Source organism: Aedes aegypti, chromosome 2, assembly GCF_002204515.2.
Source record: "Aedes aegypti strain LVP_AGWG chromosome 2, AaegL5.0 Primary Assembly, whole genome shotgun sequence".
Taxonomy (NCBI): Eukaryota; Metazoa; Arthropoda; class Insecta; order Diptera; family Culicidae; genus Aedes; species Aedes aegypti.
Window position 1 is genome coordinate 168,993,945 of NC_035108.1, and position 25,969 is coordinate 169,019,913.

At 38.4% G+C, this 25,969-nt stretch overlaps 1 protein-coding gene across 4 annotated transcripts in view; it reads left to right on the forward strand.

Annotated features, from left to right (window-relative positions):
* LOC5572212 (cadherin-23) overlaps positions 1–25,969 on the forward strand; it is a 75,428-nt gene continuing 49,459 nt past the window's right edge. For 2 of the 4 annotated variants that reach the window (XM_001653830.2, XM_021843087.1), the window contains exon 1: positions 1–1,017. In XM_001653830.2, coding sequence (XP_001653880.2) covers positions 807–1,017 — 211 coding nt within the window. In that variant the 5' untranslated portion in view covers positions 1–806. The remainder of the gene's footprint in view (positions 1,018–25,969) is intronic. The other 2 variants (XM_021843085.1, XM_021843086.1) reach the window with 2 other exon arrangements.

A 25,969-nucleotide genomic window follows, 5' to 3' on the forward strand; every position in this document is an offset into this window, starting at 1 on the left:
CTTCGAGTAACCTTTCCCGCGGTAAGACGTGTATCGATCGGTTGCCGGACCGTCTTCGTGCACCAATTGGAGTCCTAAGGAGGTTGTGACTGGGCCCTTGCCCACTCTACATAGTGTCGAGCAGCGCAGCGACCCAAGTGGATAGAAAGACGAAAAGGAAGCAGAAGAAAACGATCTTTCATCTTTGGTCGGTGACCAATGAGTTGGTTGGTTCGGAGATGAAGAAAAGGTGAAAATAGTGTTGGTGGCTTTCTTCACTGGCGAGATGCCTTTCTAGTTTTTATTTTATGTGTCATGCAGTGTGTCGCCAGGAATTTGTTTGGAAATTTGGCCTAATTTCACTTAGGACATTTGCATCCAAATCGTTAAAACTTTCGAGTTTTCATAATAATAATGCATAATAATATATTGTATTAGTAAACCTTCGAGTTTTTCATTATTCATGGTGTGACGGGAAAAATAGCAAATCAACGTTGAGGTCAGTGTATGCAATAAGCAACCGCAAAAGGCGGAGAGCAGAAAGAAGATTGTGCAACGTAATCGGGCTTCGTAGTGTCCAAGATTGATACTAGTGTTTGTAAGTTGTTTGTAGCTTGAAAAGGTCCAACTGGGTGGATGAAAATGTTCACGCTGGGGGTTTGAAGTGACTCCTAGGGGTAAGGATGATTATTTCATAATTGAAGAAACCGTGAAATCATCCGCAAATCGAATGCGTCATCACTATTTGAAGTGCTAGGTGTTCTCAAGGAATCCAACTGAAATTAACAAATTCAAACAAGTGTATTGATTTTCGTCTACAAACCGACATGGTGAAGATGAAGGAGGTCCTCCAGAGGAGGAGGATGCTGATTCAACGACTGGTTTTTGCCAGTGCAATCGCTTTGCTGATTCTAGTCCAACCGGTTAAATGTCAAATCATCAACCGAACGCCACACTTCATACCCGGATCTGGAGACATGTCTCGCTTCAGTCTACCGGAAAACACTCCGGTTGGCAGTGTTGTCTATCAGCTGAGAGGTAAGTTGAAATCATAGCCCCAAGAAACATGAAAAATCACTTTTATTTTCACGCAATACTCCGACCAATTGGCGCAGACTGATCCAGAACGCATCTCTCACCTGCCTTACGCAGTATCGTTCCGGTTCGCTTGTTCCTCATCATGCAGTGCTACTTGCTAGTTAACAAGACAACCAACTCTGTACTCTTACAGTTCGTTTTCTTTCCGTCGAAGCTCCGGTTTTTCAACTTTTGCTTCCCACATCGGCTTATAGCAGCGGGCCGTCTGCTCGAAGGTGTTATTTTTTTATTTCTTCACCGGCTGCATTACTTCTATACCAACTTGTGATTGCGCTCACATGGTCGGCTGAGTATCGACCTTCAGAAGAGAATATCGTGTATCTTGAGCGATCCTATGCATAGCAAAGCAACTCCGCCAAGGAACAAAGAAGTTCTTCGAGTAGTCTCTTGCATCAGGTGTGGTTGCCATCGTAATCAAAATTAGCTGTGTTGGGGAACTTTGCTTCAGAATGACTCGCTTTTCATTGGTGGAAAAAAACTTTTTGGAAAAAAAATTGTAATGTAGTTATCAACAATATTTATGCAAAGTTGGATTCGTTTTATCGGCAAGATTTTGATTCATATGTTCACATACAGAGCCATTTCAGTACACCATACTAGTATATCTTATGTTACCTTCTTCTTTCTGACAATACGTCCTAACTGAGACAGATACTGCTTTTTAGCTTCCACAGTTATTAATCGAGAGCTTTTCAAAAATTTCAAAATTTCATTGAGCAGAGTTGTTCATGAGCGATGTGTTCACAAACTTTCCAAAGCAATTGCCCCAGAATTTTCATTAGAGATACCTTGAAGAATTCAACACGGTCTTTCTCTAAAGATACCCTCAAATAGTTCTTCCCTATGGTACCGTAGTTTCGGGTGAAATTGATCATTTTTCACGGTTTTTCTTGTCTGTTTCTTCTAATGTTGACAATACCAAACAACTGAATGCAGGAAAACAAGTACGAACGTGTGTTTTAGTCTCATACCCAAATTCTCTTTTAGCGATAATTGTTAGTTTTCAAAACAACTCTACATAATAAATTTGAGCTCCATGAATTCGAATATGCTTGCTAAATTCTTAACAATACAATATTTATGGAAATAATTAATAGTACCGTAATCCGGGGTAACATTGATCAGCGGAGAAACATTGATCGGGATCACTCATCTCGTTAAAAGTTCAAATAAAGATTTATTGATGAAACATTTTCGTATCATGAATGGTGCCTCCCTTTCGTATATTCATAAGCTAATGAAAATTAAGGTTTTTGCCAAAATTGCGTTTGGTTCATGCGAAAATTTGTCAACTTTTTGAAACAATGATTTCTATCATTTTCACTGACACTACCGAAAATTCATGTCTCACATGAGTTCTGCAGACGATATGATCAAGAAAAATGCGTGAGTTACTAAATATGGCATCGCCGAAAACGATTCCGTTGTCAAATCTTTTATAAGTTTATTCAATTAGGCAACATTAACTAAGTACTATTAAGAATGTAGAATTTCCTCAGGAAATTGCCTACTTTTAGGCGTATTCCGCGGTTCAAGGTGTTTATAATTTTGAAATAAAGTAAGAGGCATGCAAATTGATTGAGAAGATTATTAGATTATTAAGTCTTGTAAATTTTGTTTTTCTATTTTTATATTTTTTTAATATTTCAATATATATCTTCTAAAATTCTGGGGGGCCTAGATGACTCTAGGAGGGGCCTGCACAAAATAATTTAAAATCATCAATAGAAATCCAAAAACTAGAAAAAAATCTCCCCTGTGATGAATTTACCCCTGGATTACGGTATAACGGTCATTCAAATCTGGACGAAATGTGCATGTAAAAATGACAATTTTCAAATCAAGTGTGTCCTTCAAATAGCAAATATTATTGTAGCAATATTTTATCATGTTAGTATGCCTGGCTCACGTACTGCTTGAAAAAAGTAGCTAGTACGTTTTTATTCTATTGCAGGCATATCAAACATACAGAGTAGCAAAAAACTGTCTGTAAGTATATACACGCACTACGTATTACTCGGTTTTTGTATATATTTTTGTCACATAGCAGAGCGCTCAGCAACCAAATTGAAGTCCAGGTTTAGATGTAGAGCAACAATAATGATGATGTGGTTCATACAAAGCCACTACCGAGGCCCAATTATTTTACAAAACATCATGTTTAAGATCTAATTCAAACCCAAAGTAAACTGACGCATTCAAACAGTTTACCGGCCGTTCACCATTTGTAAGTTGCTCTACCGCATAGCTCCCGCTCGCAATTCAGGTGCTAATAATGGCAAAACGAAATGTTTCATGCTAAACGAAGCGTACTTATTCACCTGCGCCTACCAGCACCCATCGTATAAGAGGATGAAGGCTTGGGAAACACGCGCCCTCGAAGGCCATCGAGATGTGGATCGTTGATATTTTGGGAGCCCATATGTTACTTGATTATCACCGTTGGTTGGGTTTACGTACAACCACGTTCAACTGTATTGTGGGGGCAAGTATCTGCAACGCAGCTGCTTGAATGATACAGTGACAGACATCCGTTTAATTTCGTCTCATTTTATTTGTTTGAAGAAGCATTTTCTACGTTTGTGACGTGTGCAGTAATTTAAAAATCAAAAGTAATTGCTGAAATATTTGTAACTGATGTTGCATTTTTAAATTCAAACAATTATCAAAAGTTACTAAACTTAATGGTGAAACAAAACATTTAAGTGAAATTTGAAAGAATTACGATGTGTAGTTGAAACACATTTCTTAATTATCATTATCAAAATAAATGTATTGCAGTAAAAACATATTCTTTGATTTGATTAATTTTCCATTTTTCTTGACGTGCGGCTAAACTAATGTCTATCGCTGTACCTACCAAGAAAAATGCTTATTCTCCATGTGTGAACCATGAAAATCAAATAAAATCAAATCGAGTTTTTAACACATCATTATTGCAAGGTGCTTCTAGTGTGTCTTCAATACATAACCACGGATGTGTTGTTGTTTGAATCGTTTGAATATGTTGGTGGTTTGAAGATGATATTTGGTATAGGTTGTAAATAAGAGTGTACGATCTGTACTAATACTTTTTAGAAGCAATATCATAGCCACATAACCACTAAGTTCGTGATAATTAATGATTGCGTTGCAAAAAACAATCGAAACAATTTGCACTAGATGTTTAATAATGACAAAACTATTCCTTTCTTCTCAATCCTGTGCCACGACAAGCTACCCTATGCCATACTGTTCCACGATCAAACAACCAAGAGAAAATATCTCCCAAAACGAAAACCGGTATTGCAAGTAGGTATGCATAACGCGAAGCTCTCGTAACCAATGACTCACGACACTATTTCCCGTTCACTGGGAGGAACAATCTTTTCACGATCGCGATCTTGGAACTCTCTTTCTCCTGATCTCCGGGGTGCGCTGTGTTGTGCGAAAGTTTTGAAGGAGAGCTTTGTGACAATGGTAGTGTTTGTGGTAAATATATGCTTAGGATTTGTTTAGACTTCGCTGTAAGCTCAACATTAATTTCTTCTTTCTCAAGTATACCATATCATAGAAAGAAAGCCTGGTGATACCAAATCTACCCCAATCCTGTTTTCTATTAGCTACAATCAAAATAAATCATTTTTCAGGAATAAATTTAAATTTTCACTCAAATTTTATTTATTGGCATTAACCACAAGATAGCCCAAGAACAAAAATAAAATGTGTTATGGCTGAAAAACTAAAGATAAGAAAAACCAAAATCGAAAACTAATATATTTGCAAATAACAGTAAACCATTTTCTTAAACGTATTAAGATCAATAAAAGCAAGATTAAAGAGAAATGATATTAAGATCAAGGGGCCCATATAGCCGTAGCGATAAACGCGCAGCTATTCAGCATGACCAAGCTGAGGGTCGTGAGTTCGAATCCCACCGGTCGAGGATCTTTTCGGGTTGGAAATTTTCTTGACTTCCCAGGGCATAGTATCTTCGTACCTGCCACACGATATACACATGCAAAAATGGTCATTGTCATAGTAAGCTCTCAGTAAATAAGCTGAGAAGCAGGCTCTGCCCCAGTGGGGACGTAACGCCAAAAAGAAGAAGAAGAAGATATTAAGATCGAAAATATAAATTTGGGTGTTACCCTGAAATATGGTTTTATTACCTACCTAATTATTTTGGTTGGACCTTTCTCATTGAACCCTCAAAGTGATATTTCAATGTTTGGCTAATTTTGGCACACATTTGTATAAATAATTAAAATTGGGTAAATTTTGTCCATGAGGCTCGTTACTTATTCTGAAGTCGAAATTCCCACAACTGTGCCAAGGTTTTTGTTATGTAATTGAAACTGTGCAGATAATTAGAATGGGGCTTATGTTCTTTCGTTGTATTATGATAAGGACGTCTTATATGAAAGATTTGGTGAGATTTAGTTCTTGGCAACAAAGTCGAAATTTTCAGCAGCCAAAAACAGAACCGCGCCAAAATTGGAAACCGTTTTTTTTTTTCGAAATAGCATTAGGATGTTTTACATCATCATTATAGATCCAATTAATGACCAGACCAGAACGATTAGCTCCGAAGCAGATTTCTGTAGGGTAGGACTATGCTGTTAATCCAAAGGCCCGTCATGTTAATTGCGAAAGATTTTTCACATACTTTTTATCGCTAAAATGTCTTCAAAAATGTTTTATAAGTGTTATGTATACTATTTGTATGCATGGGCCATGTCAACTCAACAATCGCATAGGTGACATAAATTCAAGAAATGGACAATTCCTCAAGGTAGAGTATGAATATGTATGGAAATACGGTACAATTTTTTGGAAACGTATGCACAACATCAAAAAATGTTCAGGGTGTTACCGAACTGAATTAAAAATCAGTTTATTTTTTGAAAACAAGCGGTATTCGTTAAGAACCCACAGAAACCCTCTAGGACTCTGGAAGAGTTCGCTAGGAATCAACAGGATCTAGCTCAGAATTCCCATCATCTTACTTAATCTGCCCAAGAACTTGCTAGGAATTTAGAGGATATCGCTCACAATTTTAAGATTCCGCTGCGATATTGATGAAAATTATTCCATGAAAATTCTCAAACGTACATTAGAACTTGCTAAATTAACACTATCAATCTACAAATTCTAATGGAAACCTTTTTAATTCTTTAGATTTTGCCAAAAAAACTAAAAATACAATTAGAGATCCATAGTACTCCGCTACAAATTCACAGGACGTCATAGATATCTTAGGAGTTTACTAGAAATCGTCAGATTTTGCGCAGCATCCCCGATAACTAATTATACATTCTTAGGATCTCGCAAAAAAAACTAATTTCCGATAGGAATACCCAGATTCCGTTAAGTATCTTCAGGAATCCACTAAAAATTGTCCGAAACTCACTATAGAATATTGGATCTCGCAAGGAATCTCCAGAATCCTTGTATAAAACTCCGGTATACTTTAGTTTGAGTACCTGTGGTATGGAATATTGAGTCATTTCTTAAAAACGTCATACAGAGTCTCTACTGAAGAGGGAAATAATTAACGCAAATAGATCCTCATATGCACTCAAACAGCAGACAAAAAGCCAAAACACTCTAAATCTTCATGACAATGAAACGTCATATTAAAAAAGCCGGTGGGTCATATTTTTCTCAAGCTACTGTCAATGTTTTAGATAATATGTTGACAGTTCTGATATATACTTGAATAACGAGATTCATTATGAGAAATTCCATAAAAAGTTAGGAGATACGACTTTCTGATTGATTTAATATTTATTTATTTGGTATTACATCAATTATCTTGATAAAACATCGCTAACAATATTTCGCCAATTTACTTGGCCGCTACTCTGCATCCTCGACTGCGACCCACGCTCTCCAGGTCCTGGTGCACCTGGTCAATACACCTAGCTTGCTACGCCCCACGCCTGCTTGTTCCGACCGACTTTACAGGGTTGTTGTCCGACATTCTTGCTACATGCCCTGCCCAGCGTATCCTTCCAGCTTTAGCTACCTTCACGATACTGGGTTCGCCGTAGAGTTGAGCGAGCTCGTGGTTCATCCTTCGCCGCCACACGCCGTTCTCCTGCACGCCGCCGAAGATCGTCCTTAGCACTCGGCGTTCGGTAACCCCAAGAGCTTGCAAGTCCTCCTCGAGCATAGTCCACGTCTCATGCCCGAAGAGGACTACCGGTATTATGAGCGTTGTGAATCTTTCTTAACCGCAGTTTCATCTGGAACCCATAGTAGGCACGACTTCCGCTAATGATGCGCTTTCGTATTTCTCGATTAACATTGTTGTCAGCCGTCAACAAGGATCCGAGGTAGACGAACTCGTCCACCACCTCGAAGGTATCGTGACACTGCTTCCTAGGCGGGCCCTGTCGCGCGTTCCGCTAACCAGCTTGTACTTTGTTTTCGACGCATTCTTCATTAGCCCGACTCTTGTTGCTTCGCATTTAAGGCGGGTGAACAAATCTGCCACCGTTCCAAATTTTTTCCCAATAATATCTATGTCGTCCGCGAAGCAAACAAATTGTCCGGATCTCGTGAAAATCGTGCCTCGACTGTTAAGTCCGGCTCTCCGCATAACACCTTCAAGCGCAATATTGAACAATAGGCACGAATGTCCATCGTCCTGTCGTAGTCCCCGCCAAGACCCGAACAAACTGGAGTGTTCACCCCAGATCTTCACGCAGTTTTTTACATCTTCCATCGTTGCTCTAATCAATATTGTGAGCTTCCCGCGAAAGCTATTCTCGTCCATGATCTTCCATAGCTCTACACGGTCAATACTGTCGTATGCCGCCATGAAATCTATGAACAAATGGTGCGTAGGGACCTAGTACGGCATTTCTGGCAGCGTCGTTAATGGCTGCTTTGACTGTTCTCCAGCAGTCCATCCGGCGACATTCGGTTGTTTCAGTCGCGCTAGATTGTACCGAGGCGGGCGTCAGTACCGTACATCGTTGATGACGGATAGCCTTGGGCGCAGTTTCACCATCACCAGGTAGTGGTCGGAGTCAATGTTAGCGCCACGATAAGTTCTGACATCGGTTATGTCAGAGAAGTGCCGTCCATCGATCAAAACGTGGTCGATTTGTGATTCTTTCTGCTGCGGTGATCTCCAGGTGTACCGATACGGGAGGCTGTGCTGGAAGTTGGTGCTGCGGAAAAGCGTCTTTATCCTCATCAGTGCTTCCGGAGTGAGGGCTGTGCACGTTTATTATGTCTTTGAGCCTCAACTTGCACATTCTTTCATTGATCGGCCACCACCCGATCACGCGCCTCTGCATATCACCCATCACTATAAAAGCTGTTCCCAGCTCATGAGTGTTGCCGCAGCTCTGGTAGATGGTATGGTTACCTCTAAACGTTCGCACCATTGATCCCCTACAACACACTTCCTGCAACCCTACGATGCTGAATCCGCGGTCCTTCAGCACGTCGGTGAGTATGCGTGTGTTCCCGATGAAGTCGAGAGATTTACAGTTCTACGTACCGAGCTTCCAATCGCTAGTCCCTTTCCGTCGCTGTGGTCTTCGCCGATTGTCCCGGTTCGCATTCTCTCGTTGATTATTCGTTGCTTGATTTTTTTACGGCTGGCTTGCAGGACCTGACACCAACCCCCTAGATTTCCGGACGACCATTCCCCCTAAATGTTCGGAGAACCATAGTGCGCAGTTTAGCTTAGAGTCCTTCTCTGGCACTCGGACGATGATCAGCCGCCCCTGCCATGGGGAACAGACGCTGTTGTGAGCCACTCCTAACATGGAGTACAGAACACCACAGCCATTTACCATTTCCGACATCTGGTCCGTCGTCGAGCGGCTGTTCACGATACTGGCCTGATAAATTCACACGAACTCATTTGCTATTGGTGATAGACGACGGAAGATGATCTGGGATAATACTTTGTAGGCAGCATTCAGAGTAGTGATCGCTCGATAGTTCTCACATTCTAGCTTGTCACCCTTTTTGTAGATAGGGCATATGACTCCTTGCTTCCACTCCTCCGGTAGCTGTTCTGTCTCCCAGATTCTGACTATAAGCCGATGCAGACAAGCGACAGAACTTCTCCGGGCCCATCTTAATGAGTTCCGCTTCGATACCATCTTTCTCAGCTGCCTTGTTATTCTTGAGCTGTTGAACGGCATCCTAAACATCCCTCAAAGTGAGAGCTGGTTGGTTGCTATTGTCCGAAATTCTGACGTAGTCATTTCTTCCACTGCCTTAAACATGGACCTGTGCTCTCTGCACCATTCAAGTGTTCGTCGTAGTGCTGCTTCCACCTTTCGATCACGTCGCGTCCATCCGACAAAATGTGCCAATCTTTATTCCTGCACATTTCGGCTCGCGGCACGAAGCCTCTGTGGGATGCGTTGAGTTTTTGATAGAACTTTCGCGTTTCTTTGGTGCGGTGCTCCATTTCTTCGCATTCCGTCCCATTCAGGCGGCGCTTCCTCATGGAACAGACGGGTCTGATGCTTCCGCTTCTGTCTATAACATTCCACGTTCTGTCGAGTACCTTGCTGCAGTATTACTGCCCGCGCTGCGTTCTTCTCCTCCAGAATCATTCTACATTCCTCGTCGAAGCAATCGTTCCGTCGACTCCGTTCAACGTACCCAACAATGTTCTCGCCTGCGACGTTTTTTTTCTACAAAACATACACATATTTTCATGTTTTTATATTTTTGGAATATTTCAAATGATATCTTATTAGACAATTTAGTTAAAATCAAATACTTTAGCAATGACTACTTTCACAGTAAAAAATAATTCTTATCTGGCCATCACAGACCATTGCTTTGCTTTGATGAGACATACCTGTTAAACAATATTTTAATAAACATTTTAGAAGTTATGAGATAATACACATTGTATTTAAGATGTTTAATATAAATTTTCGTTTAAAAATTATTTAAATTTTTTTAAGGTACCTACACGTTAATGCTTCCAGACAATGGACGAACATGCAACGGCCCAGTGGTACAATCGGGAAATATTCTTCACGAAAAGTTTGTCGGACTGAAGCGGGAATCGAATACGATGCTATCAAATGCATGACAACGCTAACCGCACACCCACGGAGCCCACTGCTAGAAAACACTTGACAAACTCGTAAAATTCGAAAAAAAAAACAAATGTTTTTCACTCCTCATAAGACAACATGACGAAGTTATAACTTTCCAGTATGAGCATGAGCATAGATCATCGTACAATTTGTAGTTGCTGCTACGTGATTGACCAGAGCAATCGAAGTTACCCAGAGATTCAATGAATGAGCACAAGTCAAGTAATCAACATTACAAATTAGGCGCCGGCCATATCCTTACGGTCATCACGGATGGGAAGGATTGTTAGTTGGACAACCATTGTTACCATAGATATCTATCTATGGTTGGTGATGCGACCCATGTTAAATTCACGCCTAAGTTGATTCACGATATTACTGGATAAACGCATTGTGTGACGAATAAGTGTTCATCGCTCACTACCGCAGGAGCTAGTGCAAGGTCAAAAGATCGAAAATAACTCGTCACGAAATTATAGCTTTTCAGACAGTTTTAATAGAAGTATTAATCAATATTTCAAATTCTCTCAAGCCCAATCCTTATGCAGTCAACATATTTTATTGATTCATTGATGTTTTCACAAATATATAAGCAATAAAGACTTGTTTCTGAAAATTTGGGCATCAACCATTGCTAAAACTAGATTTTTTATTTTTAAACAAAAACAAATATTCAAATAAATGACATTCAGTTCCACACTCATATCGGCACTGGTTTATATTTTGCATATTTTTATTGAATGTACATTGTGACCTATCTTAAATACTTTCAAATAATATAATATGAAGTGTTAATTATGGAAAAACATTATTCAAACCATTTATTGTATAGTCAAACTGGGTTCAAATCTTCTTGAAGGTTCCATCCTTCAACATCACAGTATCGTAAATTCGAGAATATTTATTTTCATAATCAGCGTCACTACTATGTTCTGAAAAACAATGTTAAGTCTGCTCAGTGCATTGAAGACCAGAAATATTCAAATACGTATTCAGTCAGAGTAAACCATGCCAAATATAAGAATACTGGCCAAAGCGTATTCGCCCAATAACCGGGTTCTAAGATATTCCATGCATACACCATTTAACACCAAAAGCTTCCATCGGGCTTGGAATCGACAAAAAAATGCAATAATCAAGCTATCAATCGCTATTTGACACTTGGTCCATTCTGTTTGCACAAAAATTGATGTAGATAATTTCTGATCAACTATCCAAGTATGGTAAATGTCCAGGAATGAAAAACCAAAATTCATCGGTTAATGTGAAACTTTTCAAGCTCCATGGATGAAAGGCGGCATCCACAAATTACGTAACGCTCCAAGGGGAGGGGGGAGTAGGCTCAAGCGTTACGGCTCATACAAAAATTTGAAATTTTTTATACAAAAAGCGTTACGGAGGAGGGGGAGTGGGTCAAAAATTTCAAATTTTAGCGTTACGTAATGAATGGATGCCGCCAAAGAGAAAAAGAATCATTATGATGCCGTAAAATCTGGAAAATCACTCAAATTGTTGTGTATTTTCTATCATACCTCAGCGCGCTGATTGTTTCCATTATTGTGATTAACCTTTACAGTATTGGGTGCCGACATGGAATTTTAGAAATGCTTTATCATCGCCATCTTTCCATCGATTTTGATGAGATGCTCAGGAAAAATGAGTTATATTTCCGGTGCATGGATTACAGATTGTGAATTCGGTGACGGTTTCAGACTTAGGCACAAATTTGTTGTATCTAGGGTATTTCTAAATTAAAATGATCTATTTGACAGAATGTATCATCTCGCCCAAGTAATCTTGTTTGACCCGAAATCATATTTGGCGAAGAAATTGCAAAACTTCGGTTCAAATAAGATCACTTGGGAGAATTAGGGGTATATGAGATGAAGCGCGAAAAATCTAATAAGTAACGCGACTTTCATATGAATCCCCGAAAATATGCCAACGATCGATAGAACTGTAACATACGCCAAACAATATATTTAACAGATCGAGGCGACAATTTTTTGCCTGTCTAGTGTTAGTAGTGACCAACACCAGAAGAGGTTCCAAAATAAGCAATCTGTGTAGCCCTATCGGAGTGTCAGAATATGGTGAGAACCACTGTATAATTCATGATACGATATTTCATCACAGCATAAAACAAATGAAATGTCAAAAGGTATCAGTGCATGATATTCTGAAAGTGGCCCCTTAGGTTCCCTACCGCACCTGACATCCGGTGACTATGCTTTCTAAATGACCACAATAGTTCCCAGACTAAACCAGGTGATATATTCTACCAAGTCTATCAAGATGAAGTTTTCTTAACTTATATAAAAACATTTGTGATTTTAATCCATCGAACAATGGCGAAGATAAAAAAATATTGAAAATTTGATGTCGGCACCCAGTACAGTAAAGGTTAAAAGCACTTAGTCCACTCCGACTTTTATCGATTTTTATTGATCATCCAAAGTAAATTTGTTACATATCTCTCGCAGTTTACAACATTTATCAAATCTGGTCAAAGTGGTATGGAGCTAAGATAATTTTGCATCTAATGACAGAATAATTTGTTTTCTCGTTTTTTCCTTGATCCCACATAAATAAAGTTAAAAGAAACCTGGATCCCCTCAGACTTAACGCCGACAAAAATATGCTCCGAAAACTTTCGGTCTTTTTCTTAATTATAAAGAGTCAAATATGTGTTCTCAGCATTCAGTTCTTTCGGCTCATGCTACAAATTGGCGTAAGTCTCGAAATCTCAACTCTGCTCTAACTTACTTAACAGCATGTCATACGAAAGTAATGCCTTTCAATATTCCATCGGACCCCACAAAAAGTCACCATCGCTGCTTTTATTTGTTATCGAAAAGGTCTCACAATTGGCTTGGTCAACCAAACATGATTGTGTTTCTCCCAGTCATATTTGATCCAAGCAAGAAAAAAAAACAAGTTCCATTGCCAAACACAATACAAGAGAAATTCACTTTCACAGATGAAATTTTGACGACGCTGCTGTCCCATTCACCCTGCCTTACGCCATGGGTGCAAGAAGAGCTGCCAGAAGATGATAAAGTCGTTCGCGGTTCCGCAGACGGATGCTGTGGTATTCCCAACTCAGGGTTTGCCGTATATCGACAACGAAAGTTTTCGACGGCATTATCCGGTGTGAGTGTCGCTAGACCGTTTAGTGGTGATTAAAAGTGCGCTTATATTTGATTAGATGATACCGAAATGACCGCAGACATTTTGCGATACACTCATTTGGTCAGAGAGATAAGCACCCTCAGAGGAAAGTTAGCGGCTATTTGCTTTTGTCGAGATTCATGGTTATTGAACTCTTCTGGTGGTTGCTTTGAATAAGATTTGCTTCTCAGCTGATTGTGAATTACCCCAGTAAACATCGAATTCTACGCTCAGACGGGAACTAGGTCAGTAAGCTGAGCATGCGCTGCATATAATATGGATACTGCACAGCACAAATGACATTTACTTTACCTACCACTTTCTTTGATATCAAAATAAATCTATTCAAGTGAATAAAATATCAACAGTCAGGGTTCACTGCTTTCTCCAACCAAATGACAGTGAACGCTGATTTTTCTTACGACGCGGGGTATGCAAAACCTAATGCCTTAGGCTTCAATGATTGAATGGACTGAATAGACATTATAGCGAAGCTGAAGACCGTAGATACAAAGTATGGAGCATGAGAAAAACTACGATGGTTGCAAGATTTTGGGCCTCTTGGGCTAAGCTACACTAAGCTAAGATGGTGTGGAACATTACCGGTGGCGCAGCGATGTTATGTAGTCACGGTGTGTCTGAAACTGTTGTTAACGCAAGTAAATGTCCACCAATTCGGCACTCACAATATGTAATATTCTTGCATGTTTTCTGTGAATTTGAAAATATTTCAACGAGGAATGTGAAAGTTATCATAACTTGAAGGTTTTGAGTTGTTTTGAAGGAATATTCACATGGCAAAAAAACTGTATATTCATCACTATGCTAAGGTTTTATTGACGAAATCTTGCATAACTTCTGATCTCGCCCTAAAAGCCATTGGTAACCATGTGTGTAGCTCGTTGATTCTGAGCATTTGTAAGGATTTTCATGTTATTTAACAACGCTATGGGGAAGAAAGGATCAATATCTACCTGCCCGTGATGTTGGTTTGGATGCTATTTCTTTTATTTGCTCAGAAACAACGAGCTACGCAAGTGGTTACCAATGGCTTTTAGGGCGTTATCTCAGAGTATGCGAGAAATGATTTCAAATTTATAGAGAAGATGCTTGGACATCACCAGCTTTGAATGCTTAATGCAAACCTGGTGGTTTCTTGATTAGTTAGCAAATTCATGATTCGATTCTCTTGTTAAATTATTTTCAAATTCATGGGGAAGATGCTTGAATACTATATCCTTCGAATGGTGTGTGCCAAATTCTTGGAAATTTTATCTTGACTTCTTAAACTTTTGAATCAATAGTTTTTACACACCTTATCCAATAGTCTTCAAATATTGTAGTTATTTGCATTTTGTCACAAACAATTACAATGTTCGATTGAGAAACGATGGAAATATAGCTGCTTATTTCAATGAATTAATTTCAAATTCTCATAGAAGATACTAAGACACCATATATTTTGCATGTGAACTCAATGACAAGGTATTAGTTTGGTTTGCAAATTCATGTTGATACACTGTTATGAAATGAAGCATGTGAATTTTTTTTTTTTTCAAAATATTCCTAAACATTCCAACCTCGATAACTAACGTTTCCCTTCAAAATTACGAAAATTACACTCGAGTACTATATGTTTCGAATTATGGGCGCCGAATTGATCGTTTTTTTTGTTCAAGACGGTTTCAGACATACCGTGAGTCGTGGTATGGTCCATAGGTTTTCGGCGGTGCGCTTTGGATGTGGAATAAAATAGATTTTCCTGACAGTGGTTTTCAGCTGACCTAATCGCTGCGGTATTGATTTCAATTTACACAATATCTTGCGTAAAGTGGAATTCCGAGGTGAATGAATTCGTGTTAGGAGATGAGTGGATGTTTACAGTGAACTAGGTTACTCGCTTGTTAGTTATGTTTTGTTTTTATTTACGATTGTTAGTTTTAAACTAGTTATCAGGAACAAAAAGCTTCTGCATTCCATGTATTCAATTGTATGATTGTAACATATGTATGGTTGTTATTAGAAATCAATTAACAATTGCAATGCGGCACACTTTTATGTTTCAATCTCCAAATAACCACTATCTTATCTAATAGGGTTGCTGAATCCATTGCCGTTTTCAAAATTTCATTGCATGTCAAGTTTTTGAGATATTGGATATTTAAAATGCAGAATATGGCGATTTCATACAACTTTCATGCAAGTTTACCGTACACCCCCGTTAATTTGAACGGTACCTCATGCAAACCATCGGGGTTCATTTTTAATTTGAACTTCTAGTCACCCTAGAAACGTGTTTCTGGTCACCTCTTTCACTGTTTTGTTTTGATTCTGCGCTCCGTTTTACAGCGTTCCATTTCACTTTACTCCGTTTCAGGAGCTAAATGACGTTTAAACCATTTTTAATCTGAACGATGTCCAAATTAGCGGGGTACAAATTAAAAAGTGTTCAGATTAAATGTGGTCAAACCAACGGGGGTACCCGGTACCAGCTTGTATGAAAATTTATTTGCTTAATTTGCCACAAAATACCATCTTCAAGTCTTGAACAATAGTTATCAACAAAGTTCATAATATTTGCGATACTAAAAAGTTATTTTATGATGATTTAGAGAAATATTGTATTGCGGGACGGACGATTTTTCACCATGGACCGATGCACGAGTTCACTATTTGACGTTTGCGCGGTGCCGTGTTATTTACGTGACCATGGCAACGAGTGAATTCGGCACCGCTCAAACGTCAAATAGGTGAACTCGTGCATTGGTCGGGCATAATGGTCGTTTGGCATATTGAAGAACTTAGAATAAATATCGGAATTTTTGAATCTTTTACCGAGATCAACACCACCGAGAACACAGCAAAAAAAATAGTAGGTTTTCAATAAGCATGGTGTTTGTTCAGAGATTTTACAAGCTATGCATGTTAAAAATTGTTATGACATTAGATAACTAAATAAAACTCTTAAGGTGAAACAGCTTGGAATCATAATTCAATGATGTACCGAAACTTTGAAGGCACAAATCTTGCGAAGGAGGAATCAAACTACAGTGTAATTCCTATTTTAGCTTTGTGCACTAGCAGAAAGATTAAAATAAGAAGATTGACCTTGTACGTTCATCATTTCAACAGATTAGTGCCTTTGAAATCGTGAGTAGGGACACAAGCCGGCCATTATACCTGCCATGTTTGCATTCCGAGATGTGTCACCTTAACGGGTCGGGATGATAATTTTTTCTACATCTCAGAACATAGAGTATCTTTGAGCTTGTTGCGATATACATATTTGAAAATATTAAATTGGAATAGAAAGTTCGCAGTAGAATATTTCGCAGCAGATCAAGCCCTGTCCCAGTTTATACGTAACACTTGACGAAAGAAGGGAAAATTTATTTGCAAAATATTCAAAGCTCTAATCCAAAGACCTATTAAGTTACAGCATTATGCAAAAATAGCCTATATAAGAGAGCAGACAATTCTTCGTTTAAAATGTTTGAGGCTCTAACGCAAAAAAATGGTCCCACAGCATAACTCAAATGAAAAACAAATTTATAAAAAAATATGTGTGGCAAAACTTTTGAACGATTCAATATCAATTTCAATATCGGAAGTGTACGTCAAAAACACCGTCTATTATCAAAAGAAGGAAAAAGAGATCATGTATTCGCAAGAAAAAAAATATGTTAAATATTGGCGGGTTCTAAAATAATCATCATTCCAGAATTGATAATACAGCAAGCATTATACATATAAAAATGGATGACATTTAGCTTTACTAAATAATAAAAATTTAAAACAGTATAAATATAAAGAACAGCCTACAGTCGGCTCTCCACAACTCTATGTTCTATAACTCGATATACTCTATAAGTCGATGGATTTTTCGGTCCCTTCAAATTTCCATTCATCGTGCTCTCCATAAGTCGATATTTCTATAACTCAATATCTCCACTAGTCGATGTCACGTGAGAGGGAAATTTCTCTCCATAACTCGATATCTATTTTAAAATCTTTTTTATTTGGGGAAACGTGGTCTTATTCTTGTTTGGAGAAGAAAAAATACTTGCAAGTTGTGATACAGATTGAAAAACACGAAAATAAAAAAAAAATATTGTCAGTCAAAATAATGTGATTTTTTGAGCATTTCGAAAAAAGTTGTCAAATAATAGTTTGTTGAGTACAATCACTAGACTGATGCAAATTTTGAAGTTTTTGCTCCCCTATGCTTAAACGATGTTAATTATGATGAAAATGATCCTCCCAAAATTTGAAGTGATTCGGAAGAAATTTGGTTGTGCACACGTTATTTGAAGTTTATATGGAAATTACTATGGAAAAGGGAAACCTTTAGTGTTCAGTCCTTTAACTGCTCGTCATAATAATCTATAGAATAGTGAACACACTCATCTCATGTGAAAACTTCCCAGCTACAACTTTGCCGAAGACCACATTTCGATGGGACGTAAGGATAATTTATTATTATTGATAACAAAGTCTAAATCATGCTGAAATGATCATTCAATTACATTCAGAGCAACACTGCTTTTTTGCTGTAGAACATAGTAGCCCGGATTGCTTTGATCTATTATTCCCCCCAGGAGCACCACTGTTGCCTGCCGAACAGTTGGTGAAGCATACTACATGCAAACCAACTTTATGATGATGAATAACAATTAATCCTGACGTCCAATCAAATAATGGTCTTCGGCAAAGTTGTAGCTGAGAGAATTTCACATTAGAAGAATTTGTTCACTTTTCCATAAAATATTATGACGAAGAGATAGAGAGCTGAACGCAAAAGAATGGCGTTTTCCGTAGTATCTCTATAGAAACTTCAAATGACGTGTGCATAGTCAAATTTCTTCCAAATCACTTCAAACTTTGGGAGGATGCTATTTACCATAATTAAAATCGTTTAAGCATAGGGGAGCAAACATTTCAAAATTTGCATCACTCTAGTGATCACTTATGTATTAGAAATACATAAATTTGTTCCTTCGATTTTGTGATTTTTTGTTTCGTTACATTCTATAACTCGATAATTCTATAAGTCGATAGTCCCTTGAATATCGAGTTATGGAGAGTCGACTGTATTTTAAAAGAAAGCAAAATTTATCATTAAACTAATAGAAGATTGGACGCTAAAACTAATCGCAGCATAATACAACGAAAAGACATAAAAAATTGCGATCAGAATCATCGGTTCCCCGAATGCCTGTTCCCCGAATGCCAGTTCCCCCAATGACCGGTTTCCCCGAAAAGTGGTGCAATTTAAATAGACGCTATATTAGTCTTCAGAGGCTGGATAGTGAACGAGAAAGAACGATAAGCAATCAAAAAAGGAGGTATTCTGTCATTCTTGGCTATACACATGTTGGCAAAAATTCTGAGGGCGGTAAAACTCGAAAGAACCGCCAATTAAATAAAGAAGGGTGCATATTAGATGGTTAGTTCGTTCACCACCCTGAAATGTATAAAGTTACGACAATTATGAGTGCCAAAAACTTTTCGGGGACGTGGGCTAATCGGAGAAACGGGATATTCAGGGAACTGGCATTCGGAGAATTTACGTTCAGGGAAACGATATTCGGGGGAAAGTAACACAACCCATCGAAGTAACTGCAGTAATCGATTTCTCTTTTCGTCAATAACTTAAGCAGATCAATGTTATCGATTGCCGTCCTTCTGTCAGTTAGAAACAAAAATTATCTACAATATAGCTCCAAAGAATAGCCTATGTATAAAAGAAGGTGAAATTTATTTAAATTTTAACTGAACACTCTTTATGTCTATAATCATGGTTACATCATGTTTGAGGGGCCCAGATAGCCGTAGCGGTAAACGCGCAGCTATTCAGCATGACCAAGCTGAGGGTCGTGGGTTCGAATCCCATCGGTCGAGGATCTTTTCGGGTTGGCAATTTTCTCGACTTCCCAGGGCATAGAGTATCTTCGTACCTGCCACACGATATACACATGCAAAAATGGTCATTGGCATAGTAAGCTCTCAGTGAATAACTGTGGAATAGGCTCTGTCCCAGTGGGGGCGTAACGCCAGAAAGAAGAAGAATCATGTTTAGAAAAAAAATAGAATCTTTGAAAGAAGGATAAATTTATGCTAAATATATCAAAATCTTCAGTGCAAAAAAATATTCCAATAGCGAAACTCAAAAGAAGCATTAATATTTGAGAGAAGGGTAATTTCTGGATAAATAATAAAATACTATTGTCAATAACTTTCCTAATATGCTTTAGTTTATTCAAAAGCATATGATTGTTGAATAAAGTGTAATTTTGTTTCAATTGACTCCAATACAAGCCTGATGTCATCAGAAAGATTAATTAGAAACGTAAAAACGAATGTCATCTTAATAAATTCTCGGTTTCAGACTCATCATGCCAAACGACTATTATGCCAAACGACCATTATGCCAAACGACTTTATGCTAAATGACCATTATGCCAAACGACTTTATGCCAAACGGCTTTATGCCAAACGACTTTATGCCAAATGACCTACCACCGGTGTACGGTATTGGTTTTGCATTATGGCTTATCTTCGATAATCGATTTATTTTCTAAGTTGTTCTCATCACTGATAACTGATTTACTTTTCTCCACATGCTTTCGTGCTGTACTCTAGTGGAAATAATTGGTATAATACTAAATTCGGTTTAAATTTACTAAAAATTATGCAATTTCTAGTTCAACTTATGCAGATGTTTGAAGCACAAATATAAGCGTAAATTTCAGCAAGCCAAAATAATTTGTAACATGACGCGATACGGTTACTACCTTTGGCCAGCTTTGACCACTTTCTGGTTCGCCGTAGAGTTGGGCGAGCTCGTTATTCATCCTTCGCCGCCACACACCGCCAAAGATCGTCCTAAGCACCCGACGTTCGAAGACTCCAAATGCTTGCAAGTCCTCCTCGAGCATCGTCCACGTTTCATGCCCGTAGAGAACTACCGGTCTTATGAGCGTTTTGTACATGATACATTTGGTGCGACTGTAAATCTTTTTTGACCGCAGCTTCTTGTGGAGGCCATAGTAGGCCCGACTTCCACTGATGATGCGCCTCCGTATTTCACGGCTAACGTTATTGTCAGTCGTCAGCAAGGATCCAAGGTAGACGAACTCGTCGACCACCTCGAACGTATCACCATCTATCGTAACACTGCTACCTAGGCGAGCCCTGTCGCGCTCGGCCTCACCAGCTAGCATGTACTTTGTCCCCCACTTTGACGGAGGTTAAGGATGCCATTCACCAGCTCAAGAACAATAAAGCTGCTGGTAAGGATGGTATCGGAGCTGAACTTATAAAGATGGGCCCGAAGAGGCTGGCCATTTGTCTGCACTGGCTGATAGGCCCAATCTGGGAAACAGAACAGCTACCGGAGGAGTTGAAGGAAGGGGCACGCTATGTCTGAACCAGACGATTATAAAAATGGAATGTACATCGGGTTTCTTCTCGCTAATGTTCAGTATTTCGATTATATTTTCATAATCGGAAGGTTTTAAAATATTTCATCGGTGAAATTTTGATTGTTTGCACTTTTTAGATATTTTTCATACAAAAACCCATGAAAATCCCGTTTTTAACGAATTTCAGCCCATACAAAATATATGGAAAAAATTTCACCGATAGAATATTTTAAAACCTTCCGATTATGAAAATACAGACCAAATAGTGATCTCCAGGGGCCCAGATAGCCATAGCGGTAAACGCGCAGCTATTCAGCATGACCATGCTGAGGGTCGTGGGTTCGAATCCCGCTAGTCGAGGATCTTTTCGTAAAGGAAATTTTCTCGATTCCCAGGGCATAGAGTATCTTCGTACCTGCCACACGATATACACATGCACAAATGGTCAATCGGCAAAGAAAGCTCACAGTTAATAACTGTGGAAGTGCTCATAAGAATATACTAATCTGAGAAGCAGGCTGTGTCCCAGTTGGGACGTAACGCCAGAAAGAAGAAGAAGAAGAAGACTGATCTCCAGCGAGAAAAAATCCGATGTACATTCGATTTTTATAATCGTTTGGTTCAGACATAGCGTGAGGGGTAATATTTTCGGCCAAACGACCCTTTCGGCCTAGATGCCGGGCCTAATGGCTTTCGGCCTAACGACTGAAAGTCCATCAGGAGTACCGTAAATTGCAAGTCAGTATCATCTGTAAAAAGTAGGCATTGAGAAAATTGACTGAGAAGTTTGCAATCTCAGTTTACATACAAATATTAGAAAAAATCCATTAGATTGGAACATATTCCGATCTCAATGAAACTTACAAAATTTGCTTTTCACTCCGTTACCTTTCCAAGAAAAATATAGAGATGACTAAATAACGATTCATTTTTGTGTTACACGATGCGAAAATCTGCAGTGGGACTGACCTGCGTTTACTTTTCATTATGGGACAATTCGACTTGGTGTTTTTTCCTAACTTTACTGAACAAAAAGCGATTTCTCGTTTTTGCAGCTGAAAGATCATTTGAAGATATAACGAAAACTGATATCAACTCAAATTTGACCAAAATGCAGATGGGACTGACGTGCGATTCACGGCAGTAAACTTCAATCAATAATTTTCAGTAATTAACTTTAAGCATGATCTACAATACCTTCTTTATTTGTTTTTTTTTTCTTCTAAAGTTTTTATGACTTTTCAAATGAAGCAAATTGCTTTAAAATTATGACTTAAGCTTAAAAAAAAGCAAACCAGTAATTAGTCAAGCCAAGTTTTGATTTTTTTAAGTTACTTCATCAGAATAAGAAAGTCATATCTGAAATGTGATTTGCTAAAATTAACATATTAATTTAAAAAGTTACATTATCTGTTTATTCGATTGGAAAAATTATTTTGTTAAATTTGTACTTCCTTTTCAACCGAAATGCTAGTTTTATTGAAAATTTGATAAATCCTGGGATCTCGGGATTTCCCGGCACAAGCATAGATTTTAGTCCCGAAAACCCAGTACGAGCAAAATGGCCGGGAAATGGATACTCTAAGACTTATCTGTCTTGCGACGGGCAAGTTGTTGGAGAGGTTGATCCTCAACAGGCTAGTACCATATACGGAATGAGGTGGCAATCGAGCATAAAAGAAGCGGCGTCTTTTACTGCGCGGTTGTCACTCTGGATGTGAAGAATGCGTTCAACAGCGCAAGCTGGGAAGCAATAGCACACGCACTTCACCGCTTCAAGGTACCGGTGCAGTTGTGTAAGCTTCTAGAAAGCTATTTTGATGGTAGGATTCTACTGTATGACACAGAAGAGGGGCAGAAAAGCGTTCGAATTACCACGGGAGTACCTCAAGGATCAATCCTGGGCCCGCTATTATGGAATGCGATGTACGATGTCGTAGTGAGGCTGCTCTTTCCGACGGGTGTTAAGATTGTTGGCATCGCCGACGATAGTGGTATATGGTGAATCGATGGAGGAAGTAGAGTTGACAGAAGCGCACTCTGTTTACATATTTGAGGAATAGATGAAGTCTAGAAAACTAGGACTGGCCCGTCACAAGACTGAGGAGGTGGTGGTCAACATCCGCAAATCCGAGCAACGGGCGCTTATCTCGGTAGGTGATTGCACCATCAGATATCCGGCTCCAAAGGCACGTTCCCCACCAGTTGGAAGATTTGTACCATCATCTACAACATCTACGGCTATAGCGGCGCTTACGAGGATGATGTCTAACAGCTCTGCTGTAATTGCCAGCAAACACAAGCTTATGGCAAGCGTGGCGCTATCCATACTAAGGTATGGATGACCAATGTGGTCAAAAGCGCTTAGGACGAACAGAAACCTAGAGCTTTTTTTTGGGTTTAATCACCGTTGATCAATATCTATCGATTTTATTGATGTTTAGTATACATTGTATACAATGTTTTATTTGTTCACCGAAAAACATCAATAAAATCGATAGATAGAAACCTAAAGCGATTGGAAAGCAAGTACAGGATAATGTGCTTAAGAGAAGCAAGCGCATACCGAACGGTATCTAAAGAGCTCGTGTGCATCATAGCCCGGATGATACCCATCAGGCTCATCATCAAGGAAGACGTTCAATGCATCGACTAAAGAGGTACCAGAGGACCCGCGTCACGTGTAAATAGGAAATGCTCAGATGTTGACAGCAGTAATGGGATAACTCCACTAAGGGTAGATGGACCCATCGGCTAATACCAAATGTGTCAGATTGGTAAGGAAGAAACCATGGGGAAGTGAACTTCCACCTGACGCGGTTTTTGTCAAGACATGGTTGCTATAGACAGTACCTCTATAGGTAAGGACTGTTCATTTTATAAAGTGGACACTTTGGACATGCAATATCTTTTTAATTTATCAATGAAATCGAAATCGGTTTTCTGTACATCGTTCGACTAATATTGTACAATGCTGTGGTAATAAAAAAGTTACCAAAATAATATGATTTCACTCTAATAAGGCACAACGTTTAGAACGGTCGATTTTTGGAGGTTATCAAAATCAAGGATTATTAAAAATCGGCAGGAAAATTCGACAATTTATATTTTTTATTTTCAAAAAATGGTTGTACTTAGAAAGCATCATCAATTAGAAGCTTGCTAAAAAATATCAAGTTATTTTTGGAGAAGCAATTTTGCAGATATTATAAAATCATTTTTTATCAATTTGTTTTAAAGAAAAATATCTTAAATTTAAATGGAACTGATATGAGTAGAATTTTAAGGTTTAAAGTACGTCCAGACGGAAGTAATAATATAGTATTTATAATAAAAATAACTTACGCCTTCATAGAGTTGCTGATTTAGTCCCCACGTCATATTTTAAGCACAATAAAAAAACAAATAATTTATTTTCAGAAGACCACTCAAAGCACAATGACAATCATCAAGATTGGGAACACTGCTTGAATTAAATCAAATTTATTCTGCATGTATTATTTTCAGAATGTGTTATTCTGAGACTACCTATCAAAATATTTTGAGAAAAACGCTTACAGTTTGCTCTAGATCGATAAACATGCGTATATAATTTTAAAAGTATGGGATTTTTCAATAAATCGACCATAAAGAGTTAATTTGGTACCCAAGAATGCGGTTAAAACTCAAGATTTTGCTTTTTTTATACATATATAGTCTCTTTAGTAATCTAAACCAGTTTTGAACACGCTTATTACTTTACTTGTTTTGCTGGTAGTAAAAAGATGGTGTATCAGCAAATTTGACCATAAGGAATAGATCACTAAAGTGACTCAGCGTCAGGAACTGACGGAATATTATTGATGTTTTTAAAAGCTCTACCTTAAGTTGAATAGTAAAGGATACCAACATACAATTTGTTCATTAAATTCAGGATTTTTTTCATGCGAAAAATAATGCTTAAACTTGACGAACAGTTTTTCTTAGGAGTTTTTGAAAAAACTATTTAGTTCTTCAACCGAAAGCATTTTGTAAGTTTCTGTATTTTAATAACATTGTAGAATAATAGTTGAACGATACACAGAAAACCGTTTACGATTTCATCAATAAATAAAAAAGATATAGCATAAACAAGGTGTCCACTTTATAAAATGAACAGTCCTTACTCTCTATAATACTCAGAATCTCCTCCGTGCCCCAATTGTGCTGGTGTGGAGGAAACAGTGGAGCATGCCGTGTTCGATTGCGCCCGTTTCATTGTTGTGGGAGGTCGCATGCTTGCTACATGCGGAGGGGATACGTCCCCCGACAATAGTATAGAGAGAATGTGTGCGGATGCCGAGTGCTGGAATGCAGGAACTACGGCTATCACTCGCATTATGTTAGAATTGCAGCACCTATGGCGCGCCGACCGAGAGTCTGTTGCAGAAGATTAGCCTTGCCGAGGCTGGTCCCTTGTAACATTGTTTAAGTCGGCTAGGAGAAGCAGTTTGCCTAGGCTACTTCTGCTACATGTGTTGTGCTATATCATTTCACATCAGTTTATTTGAAAGTAACACCAAGATGTGTCGAAATATTGAACCAAAATTTTAACGAGTTTTAAAATAACAAAGTTTTAGACTTCAAGCAAAATTTTCACAAAATATTCCCCTCAACGCCGACAATTTATACCTAAAAATAGGTGCAAATTATCAAAATGCCTTAATATCCCATAAGATGAAAACATTTATGATTGAACAACTGCTTTTCATAGATTCTAAGTCAATGAAAAATTACGATAAAAATTATTTTGGGCTAATCTGTGGACTTGGGCAATAATCACTAATAAAAAAAAATCACAGTTCGAAACGGGTTCGTTCCATTGTGTTCAGATAGCTTATCATTGGTTAAGGTTAACCAAAAATTGCCCCCCCTCGAAATTGCCACGCCCGTTGTATGTTCCGAAGGGATCACGAAATAATATGTTCGTTGCATCGATTCTCCAGAGGGATAAATATTGGCAGCATAATTGCCACAGCAATTTTCTTCAAACAAATCTCAAAGGTAAAGTTGGAAAAACTGTTGGTGCATTCTCTCAATAATTTGTGGAAAGAATTGTTGCGTGGTGAAGTCGATTTCGGCGATGTTTAGTTTATTATTGATCAACTGGATTATATTTTAAACTTATAATTAGAATTTATGTGTAATAAGTACGTATAGGACCTTTATGGAGAAATGATTAAGATTCGGAATTCTTCAAGACATTCT